The 17,074-nt window shown below is 41.0% G+C and overlaps 1 protein-coding gene across 1 annotated transcript in view; it reads right to left on the reverse strand.

Moving 5' to 3' along the window:
- The window catches only part of PRKCH (protein kinase C eta), a 239,244-nt gene that overhangs the window by 145,310 nt on the left and 76,860 nt on the right, over window positions 1-17,074 (reverse strand). The window contains exon 2 of the mRNA XM_060098069.1: window positions 15,491-15,554. Coding sequence (XP_059954052.1) covers window positions 15,491-15,554 — 64 coding nt within the window. The remainder of the gene's footprint in view (window positions 1-15,490; window positions 15,555-17,074) is intronic.

A 17,074-nucleotide genomic window follows, 5' to 3' on the forward strand; every position in this document is an offset into this window, starting at 1 on the left:
AGCATACAGTCAATATGCTACATATTAGAAAGAGGGCCCATAAGACTGGACTTAGAGTGAACTTGGATCGCTCACAGACGCAAGAACAAGAACCTAGGAATCAGAGTATCTACTAAGGACGCACAACCCCTGAGACAGAGGCGTGGAGCAAGACATGACTAGACACAGGTACACTTGAGCAGGACTCAGAAAGTTTCTTTTGCATCCTGGCTGAGTGTCCCCACAGGGTCCTGAGGGGCCAGCAGGAGGTATCAGAGTCCTACTGAATCGGCACTTATTAATATGTTTAACAAAATCAATGGTTCCCTCTGAGAGTTAAGTTCAGTCTTTTTTTTTTTTTTTTTTTTTTTTTTTTTTTGCGGTACGCGGGCCTCTCACTGTTGTGGCCTCTCCCGTTCCGGAGCACAGGCTCCGGACGTGCAGGCTCAGCGGCCATGGCTCACGGGCCCAGGCGCTCCGTGGCATGTGGGATCCTCCCGGACCAGGGCACGAATCCATGTCCCCTGCATTGGCAGGCGGACTCTCAACCACTGCGCCACCCGGGAAGCCCAAGTTCAGTCTTTGTCAATGAATCCTTCCTAAAGTTCACTGCTGGAAAGACCCCTCCAGTTATTGTAGGTACCCCTTCGGGTGGATTCTAAGTAACCATTCGACGAGATGGTGGTACCCAGCTATGCAGTCCCTTTTACACAATGGAATCTGAACGCTACTGACTTATTCAAGAGTTACTACACCCTTCCTAAGAAATAAGTTATTTATTTCACTGAGACACCCGTACTCATCATCTGAGTTTTCATTTCCAAAATCCCTCAGAGAGATTGATATAGGTAAACTAAATGCTCAAAGCATAAAAATAGTCATCAAGGAACAGACTGACCACTTTTAAACTAGTCCCTTCTCTGTCATTCCTACCTGCTTAAAACTATCCTATTCTTACTCACCATGTGAACGGCTGCTGTTCTCATTTTCTGAGCATCAGCTATACTCCACAATACAACTTACACAATTAAGTCAGGTGCAGGGTCAAAGTGAGATCTTGTAGCTGATGCAGGTCTTGAAATTGATTGACAAGCTGCTCCAATCACAGCTAAGGCCCTGACAAAGTAAATCCAGGTGTCAGGTCACCACCAATGAATAAGAGATCAACACTGATGGAGCCATGCCCAGCCTTTAGAAAACTTGATCACATCTTCAAATATTTTTGCAAAAATAACCCTCCTCATGATAGTGCTGAGAAAGTCAGCATAAAGTGAAAGATATCAAGCCTTCCAATCAGTCAGAAAAGTACACGCTGAGTTATTTGATCCGTTCTTGGTTCTAAAAATTAGCATGCAGGTGCCATTGTAACCCAAACACTGATAAATAAGAGATGAAAGAAACTTTCAAAATTTTTGTCATCATTTTTAAAGACAGAGCACCAATCAAATCTTTTAAAACATTTATACTATTTTTTAAATCTTGGCTCCTATTGTAACTGGAATCACTTTAAATTGCCTTTTCCTGACCCCAGTTACTTGAAGAGAAGGGGAAACGTCTAGAACCTGTCTCAAAGCCAACATTCCCATCCTGATTTTACCATGTTTAATCCTGACTTGAGTCTCAGCATTAGCACCGAGTGTAGACATTAGCAAGGCCCTTTGCCTCTGAGTCTCATTTTCTCCTCCTAAAAGTGAAAAAACTACAACCCAACCATTTGACATCATAGCATTTTAAAGGCTCTTTAAAAAAAAATGAACTTGGAGTTCTGTCAACTCTTAAAAGACTATGCATCAAAGTAATACACTCTGCTATGCAGTTTTTTTTCTACATATTTTTTTCAACTAGCAAACCTCCCAATCACCAGAATGTTCCAATAATCAAATTAGATATGATTTAAGGTACAACAGGGGCATCCAAACTTGGCCAACTATTAGAACCAACCTAAGTGCTTATTAGGAATCTGTTTCCCTGGCCTCTTCCCCAGAGATTCTGATTCAGTCTGGGGCCTGAAAATCTGTATTTTTCAAAATTCTCAAGTGATTCCACTGATCTAGAATATAGATCCTCTCTTGACATTTCATACTTTTTGAAGGCCCCATTTTCAGTACTTGGTAATTCCCAATCTAAGGACTCAGGTAATGGAAGTGTCCTCATTTACACAAAAAAAGTATCATCAAAATGCAGTAAGAATTAACCTTCCAAAAGGTATATACTAAGTCCCCTATGTACCCAGACTGAACTTCAACCTATTTACTTTTCCAGATGTTTAGTAGATGTGTCACTAACATTTATTAAAACTTAACAAATGATAGTTCCCACCATGTTCACAGACAGAAGACTAGCTGAACCTAAATTTACTGTGTTTTAGATGGGTGAGGCTCACAAATAAGAGTAATTTCTTAATAACCTATAACTAGAATTGAATTATAGCTAATTATATTCAGCAGTGCATGGACTTGTTATATATCCCCAGATAGTACATTTGAACTTTTAATGCTTATTAAGCTGTGTAATGGATCCTAATGTAGCTTAGAACAATAAGAAACCCTGATGGAATGCACAGAACTTGGGAAAGTCTTCATGATAAATTTAAAAGTTTCTGCTTTAGCAACTTACATTAAATCATTATACGTGGCTGTAAATATGGTGCTCTTCAAGCCCCTAGCCAAAGGGGAAATATTATGTTCAATCGGCCAAATGGCAAGCCAGCATCAAATATAGGTGAACTTCAACTTCACTTAATTAACAAAGGTATGTTCCTGAAAAGGGAAGTGACATTAACAGGGTACACACCTTGTGTCAAAATGATGCTGGTACCTCCCCTGGACCCCAAGGCTCAGCCATGATCCTCTCCCTACTGCTCTCACTCACCTACCACGCCCCTGCCTTAGGGTCTTTGTATTTCCTGTCCCCTCTTCCCCCAACACAAACACATGGTCCCTCCCTTCCTTCAGATCTGCAGCTCAAATACCAACCTGATCTGAACAGAACTGCACACACACAGTCTTCATCTCTGTCCCCTCGCTCTGCTCTGTTTTTTCCATAGCACTTACCACTTGGCATACAATGTTAATTTGTCTAATTGTTTGCGTCTCCACCTACACACTTTTTTTTTTTTTTTTGCGGTACGCGGGCCTCTCACCGTTGTGGCCTCTTCCGTTGCAGAGCACAGGCTCCGGACGCGCAGGCTCAGCGGCCATGGCTCACGGGCCCAGCCGCCCCGTGGCATGTGGGATCTTCCCGGAACGGGGTACGAGCCCACGTCCCCTGCATGGGCAGGCGGACTCTCAACCACTGCGCCACCAGGGAAGCCCCACCTACACACTTTTTGAGTTCTATTATAATAAACTCAGTGTCGCTATTAAGTACTTGCCTACACACATGCATGCATATATACATCACATAATGTTATACACAAATACTCTGTGTGTGTCCAGAGAGAGTTCCCTTGACCCACTGGATCCAAGCGGTGATAATTTAGAAGTATTGCTCAACCCAGTATATTCTGTAACCAAGTAAATTCACAGAGATAGTAACTGACTTTCTCCAAAACAATGTTAGAACTAAATTGCACTTAGAAAATCGAAGGCAATCTCTGATATACACAAAGAATGTGTCTTCAACCCTAGACCACTAAGGCCCCCCTCGCCCACTCTCAAGCTCATGCAGGAAGTCAGCTAGTGCTGAACAGAAATTTCAGACACCAGAATGAAATCTTAATGCTGAAGACAAGTTTCAGGGGTGGGGAAGGAAAGAAACAGGTCTTCCTGCCTCTTTACCTGCCCACTGACACAGGCATTACTGGGGAAAACCTAATAAAAGGGATGTCAATGTAACTGGCCTGGCAAACAGAACCTCTGCTGCCTTGTTCAGTTGAAACAAAAAGAGCAGGGAGCTCTGAGGTTGCTGGAATGAGATTGAAACCAGACTCTGGAGCAATTAATTTTTCTATCAGATAATTAAATCATTTCTGTTTTTCCCAAATCTCAGATCCACTGAGAGAACACTGCATGAGTATAATTTCAACTAAAAAAATATGAAGCTTGAGAAAAATGAAGATACCAGTCAGACTCTGTTTTGCAAGAACCTTGATTTTAGAGGAACATGCTGGTTAATAAGTGAGTGTCACATAAGGTGAATCTGCTGATGCTTCTGTCCATAGACTTTTGAGCTATTTTTGCAGTTCAGCTTTTAGTGCTTACAGCTCTGATCACCTGCTCAGAAGTATTGCGACTGCCTTGTTCCGCTCAAATCAAGCAAAGGTTTAGCATCCAGCTACCGATAACAGGCATCTCTAAAGTTAGAAACCACCATACGCTTTTGGGTTGTTTGGGCGTCATTTCCTGACCTCCCTATTTTTATGAGAAAGGGCTTATAACAAAAACCGGCTGAAAAAGTACATTGCACAGTAAAAATAATTAGAGAAAAAGGATTACAGTTTCAAAAAATGATTGAATTATTCTGTCGTGTTTGTCACCTAATTGTCACCTAACATCAGTCCCCAATAGCATGTACACAAATGTTTGTCAGTTCCTTCTCTTTAAATTCTCACTAAAATTAAAAGTTCTGGACTTCTGAAAGAAAGATAAAGGGGAAAAATAACCTAGAAATTCTAAAATAATTTGGTCTCAGGACCCTTTTATAGTCTTAAAAATCAAGGACTCAGTTTTGGTTTATGTGGGTTCTCTCTACCAATATTTGCCATATTAGAAATTAAAATTGAGACTTTAAAAAATATTTATTCATTTAAAACAAGTCCTTTGCATGTTAAAAAAAATAATATTTTTATGAAAGATAACTCTTTTCTAAAGCAAAAACAGTTAAGTGAGAAGAGTGGCATTGTTTTACAATTTTGCAAATCTCTTTGATGTGTGACTTAGAGGCCAGCTGCATTCTTAGATCTGCTTCTGTATTCAGTCTGCTGAAACATTGTTTTAGATGAAATATGTGAACAAAATCCAGCCTCGCATGGAGATTAGTGGAAAAGAGAGTGTTTTAATAGCTTTTTCAGGTACTTCTTTGATTCTACATCAAAACTTGACAAGTGGTAGCTTCTTAAAAGTTAGCTGCAATGTAGAATCTAAAACCAATCAATGAACTTTTTATACTGTTGTATTAAATCGATTAGTCTATCTTCAGCTTTCAATGGATCCTGGACCCATGCATGGTTTTGTAACATTTTGTACTGGTCATTTTGAAAACATGGGCTTACTGAGTTATGCAGATCCTCTTCCAAATGTTGACCTATTTTACAATATTAAAAATCACAGTTGTTAATATCAACAACAAACTCATGTGAAAAGTCTTTTTTAAGTACTGCAAGCTGACAAGCTCATACGGTGGATATAAATTTTCCAAAATTCTACCTATGGCTTGCAGGATCCAATTTTATCACTGGCATCATACTCACAGTTGCTTGCCTTGAAGTAACAAGCTCATTTCACTCATTTTTAAGAAAATACCTGATAAAATCCCAAGTCTCCATAACTATAGTTTGTCCATCATTCTTTCAAGTAAATATGGTGCCCCATGGGGAAAAAAAAGTGGCTAGCTCAATCATACAAGTGTTCTTCCTTGAGACACGGTAGTACTGCAGTATGTAGCAGAAGTGCCTTGTGCATATTTCCCATTTTGTCACACAGAATATTATAAAGATATATAGTCAAGGGATGAGCTTAAGAACACTAATCACGTTTAGTGCTTCATCAAAGACATGCTTAAGTGAAACTCTGCCTCCCTGCAATTTCCCACACAATTGCAGGGAGGAAGAATACACTGGCTATGTTGACAACTGTACACTTTGGTGGCTTGATTCATTCTAAGGCACCAGCAGTTTTACCCACCACTTCTTTTGCACCACTGGTGCAAACGTCAACACATTAAAAAAAAAAAAAACAGAACATCTTAGTATTATAAGGAAAATAGTTTTGAACTACAGACCTCTTGAAAATGTCTCTGGAACCTCCAGAGATCTGCAGGACCACATTTTGAGAACCAAATGAAGAATTTTGAACAAAAACACAACTTAAAAGTTTATCATCAATAGTCAATGCAAGTAAGAGAAGTAGTCAGGATGAAGCTAATGATGGCTGAGGTATAACTAGGAAAATATAGCTATCATATCCTAAGCTGAACTCGTTTATTTGACTTTTAATTCCTTCCAAGTTCTAGTTTAATGCCTGCATTAAGAGAAACTACGGATGATGATGGTAAAACTCAGCAAATCTTAAGCTCAGCCTTCTCAGAGCTCTCTGATCCATACCTCGTATTTGAGAAGGTGGAACCTTTCCTAGGTCAATGTCAATCTTTAGGTTTAAGAAGGAGGAATCCAAGGAAAGCCTTGCAAAATGACATTATTCCAAAAGATGACAAAACTCTGAGCAGGGTGAGATTATACCACCTAAAGGACAGTCTTTTTTTCCCCAAGGTAGAATAAAGATAAAACATGGAAACACCTCCCAGATAGCTAGATCGCCTAGAAAGATCTTGGACTTCAGCAACCCAGTCTGAGCTTGTGTCTGGGCTCTGGCAATCATTATTCAGGAGACCATAGCAAATCAGTGGTGTCCCTGAGCTTGCATACTGAGGATCACATCAGCCTCAGAAGTTTGTTGTGACGAGCAAATGAAATAACATAGAGGATAGCAGGAACATACAGAAGGCATCAGTTACGAGGGTACGAGGCTATCCTGCTACCAGAAGAAAATAAAACAAGGGATGCTATTGCTACTTGCTCAATTACAGGCCTACCACAGCGTCTGGTCCTCAGAAGGAGTTCAATAAATGAGCCCGCTGTCATGGAAAGGAGGAGCAGGTCAACTATGACATGGGACGATTAGTCTCAATCCTCTAAAAAGATCATTTCTTCTTTTTCCAGTTCCCCATTCCCTCAATACCTTTCTTTCTCTCCTACCCTGTCTCCAACCTGGCTGTCATTTCCAGTGGGAGCCACATAACTGCTTGGACCAGCAAGAGAATGGAAGTAGTCACTCATCCCTCAGGTTGAATGTACAGAAAGAATACATTAAAAAAAAAAATCTAGGGGCTTCCCTGGTGGTGCCAATGCAGGGGACATGGGTTTGATCCTTGGCCCGGGAAGATCCCACATGCCTTGGAGCAACTAAGACTGCGTGCCACAACTACTGAGCCCGTACTCTAGAGCCCGTGAGCCACAACTACTGAGCCCGTACGCCTAAAGCCCGTGTTCTGCAACAAGAGAAGCCACCGCAATTAGAAGCCCGCGCGCCGCAATGAAGAGTAGGCCTTGCTCGCCGCAACTAGAGAAAGCCCGCGCACAGCAACAAAGACCCGATGCAGCCAAAAATAAATAAATAAAAATTAAAAATTAAAAAAAAATCTAAATTAAGAAAAAGTATATCAACAAGCTGTCACCAGGCTTGAAACATGAGAAAGGAATACTAAAAAACAACTGCCATCAGAGATAACATTTTCCCCTTTAAAAATGACACACATTGAGACTGTCAGATACAGTGAGAAACTGTGGGTTGCAGCCTTCAAGCAGCTAACACGTTTCATCTGCCTTGGTACATGTGGCCACGATGATTTAGCAGAGAACATAATTATGTGTAAACCAGTGGTTTGACACAGGAAATTTGAGTGAAAATGGTTCAAAAAGATCATAATCTTACTCTACATTATAATGCACTGCCTTAGTAGAAAGAATAAGCAGATACCAAAATTCAAGCACTTTCTATATTCTTCCCCGGGGGAAATGTGTTATTAGTTCCAAGTAACGTAATAAGAGCCTGAAAGAAGGGGGCGAGTCGAAGTTTTAGCGAAGTTTCCTCAACGGGCTTCAAATCCACAAATGACAGGTGCTCTGTCAGGTGGCATTTTTGCTTGTCTTTTACGAAGTTACTTTTTCCTCCTAAACTGGTGCAGCATACTTTCAAGTTTGCTTTGGGAACTCTGGGGAAGAAACATGTCCACAAAGAACTTTCATCTTACTATCTTCATAAAGCTACTTCTACCATTAATTCTTTTGATTTACTTTATTCTTTTAGGAAACTATCTTAAAATTAAACTTTCTAAGGGCAAAATGTTATGTAATTGTTAATAGGAGATGATTCACTTGTCATTCATTATGAGTGAGAACTTTACAACAGAACGAAGGGAATTATCTCACTCATCTCTTCCTACCTGCAGTTTTTGACTCACAGCTTAGTATTTAGTTAGCACCTTTAAACTATTTCTGAAATACTTTAGTCATTTAAAATTTTTAACTCACCTCTTTGTAATACATAAAAATTGGGAATTAAGGATAAAATATAGACAGACCAAAAACACCAGCTTTAATTTATAAATGAGAATAGGTAGCATGTGTTCAAAGTTAAAGCATCATTTGGATGTTGCAGAGGCAACCCAGATTCTGTTTTTTGTTTAGAAAATAGATTTTTTAAATGTGTAATTTTAATTTCTTATTAAAGGGAATCTCAAACACATGCAAAAGTAGACAGAAACTTATAATAAACCTACATGTAACCATCACCCAGCTTCAACAGCCAGCTTCTGGCTAATCTGGTTTTATCTGTACCCTATCTCCCCTCCTCCCACCTCTGGAATATTCTGAAGTACATCTCAGCTATCATTTCATCAGTAAACATTCCAATATGTATCTCTAATAGACGCTCTATTTTAAACAACCAAAATGCCACAATCACTGCTAAATCAGGTTAATAATTCCTTAATATCATCAGGTATACAGTTACTGTTCCCATTTTCCCAGCTGTGTCCTGGGAGCTATTGTTTTGCAATCTGTGTTTGATATGTTCTATATGTTGAAACTGGTTAATATGTTTCTCTTCCGTTATTTTGATTTTCCTTCCTTCTCTTTTCTTTTTTTCTTCCATTTTTTAGTCAAAGGAACAAAGTCTCTTGTCCTATCAAATTTTTCCACAGTTTGGGTTTTGCTGATTGCATCTCCTGGTGTCATTTAAAATGTGCCCCCATCCACTGTATTTTGTCTACAATGGTGGTTAGATGTGGAAGACTGACCGGATTTGGGCTTGATTTTTTGACAAGACTACCCCACACATGGGGTGGTGTGCTCCCATGAGGAAACACACATTGTCTGGTTCTTGCTCTGTGGGCCAATCACTGAAGTATGAGGTACCCTGAATCCAGGCAAACTTCACTTATGCAAACTACATTATCATCTTCAAATCTTATACTGTATTTCTTAACAGCATTACAAGGCAGCAACATCTTTTTTGATTTGTTCTCACATGAGGGCATGTGACTTAATTTCTTTGTGTTGCTTCTCTTCCAATTATAACAGTTATGAGTTTAGTTTGATGCACTTTCATCAGTACTTCATCTCTTTTTTTTTTTTTTTTTTTTTTTGGCCACTCCACTCTTCCTGGTAAGAACTAGTCCAAAATAGTGACAATTGAACAGGGCCACAGTGACAGCATCTAGAGGTTGCATTAAAAATCCAGGTCTATTTCATCGCCTTAATAAATTTCAGCTTGATTAGGTGACCAATCCAGTCACCTAAGCTCCAGAAAGGCTTAGCCAGAATGAAATAAAGAGTGACATGAGACAGCCCTTTCAAAAGAATAAATCATTTCAATTGTGCCTTGACAGCAGTGCTGAGGGGAATTCGGTATCTGATCAAGAGTGATGACACCTTTCTTAAGATGAACAATGGTGATGGGTTTTTGACCCAGTTGATCATGTTATGCCTTCAGCTCTGTGACAGACTTCCATGAAGAGTTTTCTTGCTCCATCTCAGTTTAATGAAGAGCCCTCACTGTAGGTTTTTAAGCAGGCTCATCTTCTTACCTCAGCATTAAACAGAAACCTATACACAGCATACTTTATCATCAACTTGTGAAGCTACTACTGTTAACACCAATTCAAGTATGACTTTTCAAAAAGACTTTTATGTTCTGTCCTTTCTCCAGACTTCATTATCACCATTTCGATGCCAATTTCTACCATCTGGCGAAACAGTCCCTGGCGTGCAGTAAGCACTCAAATATTATTGAACGAGTATATTAACAAAATGGGTGTTCATTAAGTAAACCTTCAGCAGAGTTTGGGTGAGTTTGACAAATTATAATCTGTGATCCAGGTCCTTAATTACTGGTGTTCCACAGAGTTCTGCTCTTAGCCAACCTTGGCTTTCTCTCTAAATCTTCTTATTGGGTCCCTTCATCCTTGTGCCTGTCTCCCACTGGCATACCAGAGCTACACCTCAGGCCTCAGTCTCTTACCAAACTCTAGACTCCTACTGCTAGTTCTTCCTAAACATCTCCACTTGGGTTTCCCACAAGCTTCTCAAACTCCACCCGTTCAAAGCTGAATCCATCACATTCCATTCCTATGTGTCTGCTCTGGTGAATGACCCCACAACACCCCTCTGAGCATCATCTGGGTCTCATCCCTGTTCATCCCTGACACCCTATGAATTGCCAATTCCTGTTGGTTTGGAGATCTATATATTTCTCATAGCTGTCCCCTCCTCTCCATCCATCCTGCAGATTCCCACTGAACTTGGGCTCTAGTAACCTCTCCCTCAGACAGCTTTAACTGTCTCTTACTGGCTGTCTACATGCCTGTCTCCTCTTATGATCTGAATAGTCCCCAGCCCCAAGCCCCTTGTACCCACAGCTACCAAGTCAGATTTTGTTTCTCATTCCTTAAAACCCTTCACTGGCACCCCATCACGTCTACTAGCCTAGAAGTAGTGTGTGACCATGCAATTTATCCTCTAACCTGGGACCCTTCTGAGAGTGAAAGGTGACACTGTTAGTAGTTACAGTGGTATAGCAGACAAACTCAGACTGTCCCGGGCAAACCTACGCATGAGGCCCTCCCAAGTCTCTGCTACACCTCCCACTGCACTCCCTCACCTTCGGCACCCCTCTCGCTACTTTCAATCTCTGGAACCCGTCACTGTTCTCTCACCCTTATGCCTGTGAACAAACTATCATCCCCTCTTGAACCATCTTCCCCAGCCTGGGACATTTCTATGGATCATTCCGACTTGCTTTAAACATCACCTCCCCTGTGAAACTTCTTCTAAAATCTCCTGGCAGATCCAATCACATATTCCTGCCAGGCAACACCATGCCTTGGACTTATTCCTATGCTGGGACCTGGGCCCCTGCCCTGCAAACATGGGCTGCACCTGCCTGCCTCCTATGAGCTCCTTCTAGTGTCTGTGTCTTCTTCATCTTTATCTCCCCAGCATCTGTGATGAGATCACAGGTCTGCACCCAGCAGGCATTTCTCATGTCATTTCTCAGTCATGTCTTATATTTAATAAAAACTTTTTTGCCTTAGCTACTAATTCAGCACAATTAATGAAAGATGAAAAGATGAGACAGGATGAAATAAGGAGTAGTCAGTAGCTCCTAATGCCAGTCCTGTATATCACAGACTACAGCTCCATTTAAGCGACTGCTTTTTAAAGTAGAGCTTTGGGATTATAGCATCTGGGCTAATGGAAGAACCCCTATAGGAGGCCATGAAAGGGAAACAGCCATGGCAATAAGCCAACATCATATTAGAAATTGTCCACTAAATTCTCGAAGCTTCTAGTATAAAATAAAGGCAGTGTCGAAATAAAACACACTTGCTGAGTATACTTGGGGTCCCAGGCAGGGGTGGGGAGAATGACAGGACTCCTGCTGCTGTGACAACAGGAACACGGAGATGAGAACCCACTCGTGTGCCTTCATAGAGCACTCTACAGTTTGCAAAGCATTTCCCTACGCATTCTACCACCTGACCTTCAAAACAACCCTGTGAGGGCTTCCCTGGTGGCGCAGTGGTTGAGAGTCCGCCTGCCAATGCAGGGTACACGGGTTCGTGCCCCAGTCCGGGAAGATCCCACATGCTGCAGAGTGGCTGGGCCCGTGAGCCATGGCCGCTGAGCCTGCGCGTCCGGAGCCTGTGCTCCGCAGCGGGAGAGGCCACAACAGTGAGAGGCCTGCGTAACGCAAAAAAAAAAAAAAAAAAAAACAACCCTGTGAGATAGATCAGATGCGTGCCGAGGCTCAACCAACACTTCTTTTTTTTTTTTTAATTTAAATTTTACTTTGTATTGGAGTATAGTTGATTTACAATGTTGTGTTAGTTTCTGTGGTACAGCAAAGTGATTCAGTCATATATATCTCCATTCTTTTTCAGATTCTTTTCACATATAGGTTATTACAGAATATTGAGTAGAGTTCCCTGACAATACAGTAGGTCCTTTTTATCTATTTTATATGTAGTGGTGTGTATATGTTAATCCCAACCTCCTAATTTATGCCCCTCCCAACCTTTCCCCTTTGGTAACCATAAATTTGTTTTCTAAATCTGTGCATCTGTTTCTGTTTTGTAAATAAGTTCATTTGTGTCATTTTTTCAGATTCCAAATACAAGTGATATCATGTGATATTTGTCTTTCTCTAACTTACTTCACTTAGCATGATAATCTCTAGGTCCATCCATGTTGCTGCATGTGGCATTATTTCATTCTTTCATCAACCAACATTTCTTGAGCTTCGACAATCCCTCTGGGATCCCAGGCCAATGCCCCCTTCACAGCCTGAGCCACACCAGGCAAGCCTGACCTCATCATGCTTCTTTATGTAAAACCCTTCAGCATCCCAGATGGAAACTAGAGCTCCAAATGTTCTAGCAGCCTACCTGTCACTTTATGGCCAGGGATGATCTAAGATGGCTGACAGGTGAGAGGCCAAGCCAGGGACATTCTCACCAGGTCCAGGTGCTGCCATAGCTGAGGAAGGTGTGTGTGGGCTGGGAGGCTCCATTCCCTCCTTGTGTAACACACACAGAGGCAGCCATCACGTTGTCTGCATGTGACAAGGAAGCTGTGCCCTAAGGCAGCAGCAACGTGCCAGCTCAAGCTGAGCTCCGGCCTAGGAGCCAAACTGACAAGGCAAGGCTCCCACAGACAAAGAGAACAGACCTGAGCTTCTAAAATACAGCCCACACCGTGATGCCATAGATCCTGAAATTTCAACATTAAAAAAAAATCTATTTCTCATGGATAAAACAGCTCTTCCAGCATCTTTTAAAATACGCAGGCACACCTAAGAGGGGTAGAGTGCTAAGATAGCGATCATTATCATTTTAGTGTGAATTAGTCCATGAATTCACTGTCTTCCTTATTAGCAAGTGTTCCTGGAGAGAGGAGCTCACTGGGCATCTTACTGGAGTAAGAGACAGTGAAAGGCAGAGAACAGGAAGGACTAACTTAGAGGGGAGGTGGAATTACCAAAGATGAACTCGGCCTGCCTCACCATTTTACGCAGGGTCACCTCCGAAAGGAATATAATTGCAATGACCTGGTAAGAACTCACCCCAAATAACACTTGACGTTCCTTTCTTCTTATCACTATAACTAATAAATTAATATTGGGTTGGCCAAAAAGTTTGTTTGTAAGACAGAAAACCCGAACAAACTTTTTGGCCAACCCAATACTATGAGAATACCGAGGAGTATTCCAGAGCCACTGTTCTGATGTTTCTAGTGTAAAATTAAGGAAGATAAAAACTTAATAAAATTTAGTCCTAGAGAGCTGGTGTAACTCTAAAAAAAGATGTCATGTAACAACAATGGCACCATCAGACCTGGTCTAACATGCATGGCCTTACTCCACTGGTCCCTTGTCACTCGGTGCAAAAACGTAGTTCAGCACATTCAGAATCTCACTCGCTCCTCATTCACACCTCTATTCTCACTGCTGGGCTTGTCTATACCATGGCTGTACCCATGTTCCGTGTGCTGTAAGAATGTTCTAACAGCAATGTTCTGTAATATTACATTATATTTTATTTGACTGAGTTATGAGCAGACTCATTTTTCCCACAAATCCTGTATGTTCAAGATACCAAGCCAAACCAAAAGACCTGTAAGCAGGCAGAAGACCCCCAAACTGTAATCTGGACAGTTTTTTCATGTTCAAGTATCCCAAGTTTTCTGCTAATTTCAAAAGATAAGACGTGACAATTGAGACAACAACTTGAAAAATGTTCACATGAAGACAATTTGCCCACATGAATGACAAGGGTTGGCTGAGACGAGAGAAAACCACTTCTCAAAGGTGTCATCAATGTGCAAAATGCCAACACCAAACAGACAAACCATGAAGCCACACATTTACAGATATTTGCAAGGATTTTAGTTAACAGTGGAGTAGCTTGTAATGGACTAATCTTTCCACCAAAAACAATTAAGATATTTAGAAATACATTCTAAAACAATTAATTGGAAACACTGGAGGGCCACCAGAAAAGAGACAGAGATTAGAGGGAATTTGATATGCAACTTAAAACCACAAGATATCATTTCATAGCCACCAGCATGTCTAAAATTAAAGAGAATGACTGTACCAAGTGTTGCGGAGGATACAGAGTAACTGGAACTCTTATACATTGCTGGTGGGAATATAAGAATACAACCACTTTGGAAAACCATTTTGAAAGTTTCTTATAAAGTTAAACATGTATCTACTCTATTATCCAGCAATTCCACTGCTAGGTATTTACCCAAGAAAAATCAAAGTGTAATGTATGTACAAGAATGTTTATGGAAGCATTCTTTATAATAACCCCAAACAGGGAAAACTCCAAAATGTCCATCAAGATGAGAATAAGCAAACAAAATTGCGCTACATTTATGTAATAGAATACCCAGCAGTAAAAAGGAACAGAATACTAATATACACAATGACATGAATGGGTCTCACAGAAATTATGCTGAGCAAAAGAAATCAGACACAAAAGAGAACATGCTATGTAGTTCCATTTATATGAACTTCCAGAATAGACAAAATTAACCTATGGTGAAGACACAAAGCAAAACATTGCATTTACTGCCTCTGGCAGCAGGGGATCAACTGGGAGAGGACACAGGGAACTTTCAGAAGGATGAAAATGTTCTATGTCTTGGATTGGAGCACTAGTTACACAGTTGTATGCATTTGTCAAAACCAAACACTTCACTTCTGATCTATTCATTTCTCTGTATATAAATTTTACCTCAATTTTTTAAATATGGGGAATGGGAGATGGAGGTAGCGCAAGGGGGAGAGGAACAGAATACCTTAAAGGACAGAATGAGATAAAGATTCTAAGGAAGAGAACACAACCCTTAAATTTTCAATACACTCCTAGGGCAAACTAAAAGGTTGGTCCAAAGCCAAAAATCTAAAATACAGTTTAATAGACATGAACCAAAAGAGGCAAGAACCTCTTGAACTAAGAACTGAGATGATGATGAATAAAAACAAAAACTCCGTGAGCATGTTAAACAAAACACAAGATTGCCAGAGTTAGCAAATATATTTAACCTGGCAACCCAAACCAATAGACCATTAGACAACAAAATACCAACCAGCCTGGTTTATACAGTCAGTTTTTAAAGCGTCTTCTACAAAATGCTCTTTTTATATGCTCCATGATATAAATTCCTACTGAGTATGAACTAAGAGTACACAAATACCAGAAACCACCCCAAATTCATTCTTACCTTCAGTGAAACTTCCTGTTAGGGTTATTACAACAAAAACTTTCCCTTCTGGCTCCAGATCCACCTAGAAAGAGAGAAAAAAATTGTATGTTATATGCTAATTTTGAAGTATTTTTTTTTGTGGGCCTCAAATAACTCTTGACAGAGAGGCCTCAATGCACAAATCACAGCCATAAATCAGATCTATGCTTTTCACGGAACAGTAGAGGGGCAGGAAACAAGTGACAGCACAAGAAACTGTAAAGGACGAAAAGCAGATCTAAACGAAACCGTGCGATGTTTTCCCTCTCTCGAATGTTTTCCTCTTCCATTGTGGCTCTCTGTGATATGGATGAGCAACCACACACGTGGTCACTGTTTCTGAGACGCGCCTAACTGACGTGCACCATTTGTAAGAACAATATTTTACTAAACCACGTGGCAAGTGTATGAAGTAGAGAAATAATGGCAACATAAAGGCAATGAAGTAACGTGCCATGGTCAACTGCGTACCTTTAGTGTGAGGAAGTAAAGAGTTTGAGTGGAAGAGTGCCGTCTCTGTCTACACCATTTCCACCTGAGTGCAGTTCATCTTCAGGGAGCACCAGGGGAGGCAGTACGTGTGCTGTGCATTCACTACACTCGACTGGTCACGGGAACATCAACGTTCCCTCAAGTTCTTATCTACGAGCTGAGAAAACAAGACAGGTGTGCTGCCGACGAGGCAGCTGTACGTCTTCTCACTAGAGCCTGTCCTCTGCACACACTCCCGTCTCCCAGAGACCTTCACACGGCGTGGCCCCAGGATGGGGCAGCACCCTCCATATCTGCTCTGACCACACCGGCCCAGGTAGGCAGGCTCTGCCCTCTTCACGCTAACCTTGAACTACCCATGAACACCTCTAAGCCATCGATTCTGAGGTTCTTTGGGGCTCCGATACATACATTTACAATTGTCCTTAAATAAAATCTTGTCAGGTTTAGCCTATGGCTTCAGCTCTGCCTTTGACCTTCTGTCTAAGAGAGGGAGGTTCAGAGAATCTGAGTATAGATATGGATGGCCTTTTGGGTAGAATATTAAATTTAAATAAGCTGCAAATCACATGGCACAATGTCCGAACTAGACCAGGACACGGACTCCAGTCTGACTGCCGCAGCAGCAGCTCTGCACTCTGGGCAAGGTCTTTAACCATGCCCAGCTTCACTGCTCCCATCTCCAAGTCCATGATGTCATTATTCAGCATTTCTGACGTGGCTTCTGTCAGACAATCTCAAAGAGCCTTAACGGTACTATTTATTGTTTGTATTGTATCTACAGGTGACCAATACCGAGAAAAGAAACGCACTGACCTTACCCTAGAGCTCACCACCACCTGTTTTTAAGTACTACACCCTGTTTCTACTTTTTCAAAATAAAAGATGCCCGTTTTACACTGACTGGGAGAGCTTCATCTATATAACAGCTGATTCTTATAAACCCTGCCTTTTTCTGCATTCAGTCTGTTATCAGTGTGGTTACCACACCGTAACTCACTCCAGCGTTCACATCAGCTTCTTGCATCACGACTAGTAACTTAACAATATCCCCTTAACTATCTTATCAAC

This window comes from Mesoplodon densirostris, chromosome 4, assembly GCF_025265405.1.
Source record: "Mesoplodon densirostris isolate mMesDen1 chromosome 4, mMesDen1 primary haplotype, whole genome shotgun sequence".
In the NCBI taxonomy this organism is placed as follows: domain Eukaryota; kingdom Metazoa; phylum Chordata; class Mammalia; order Artiodactyla; family Ziphiidae; genus Mesoplodon; species Mesoplodon densirostris.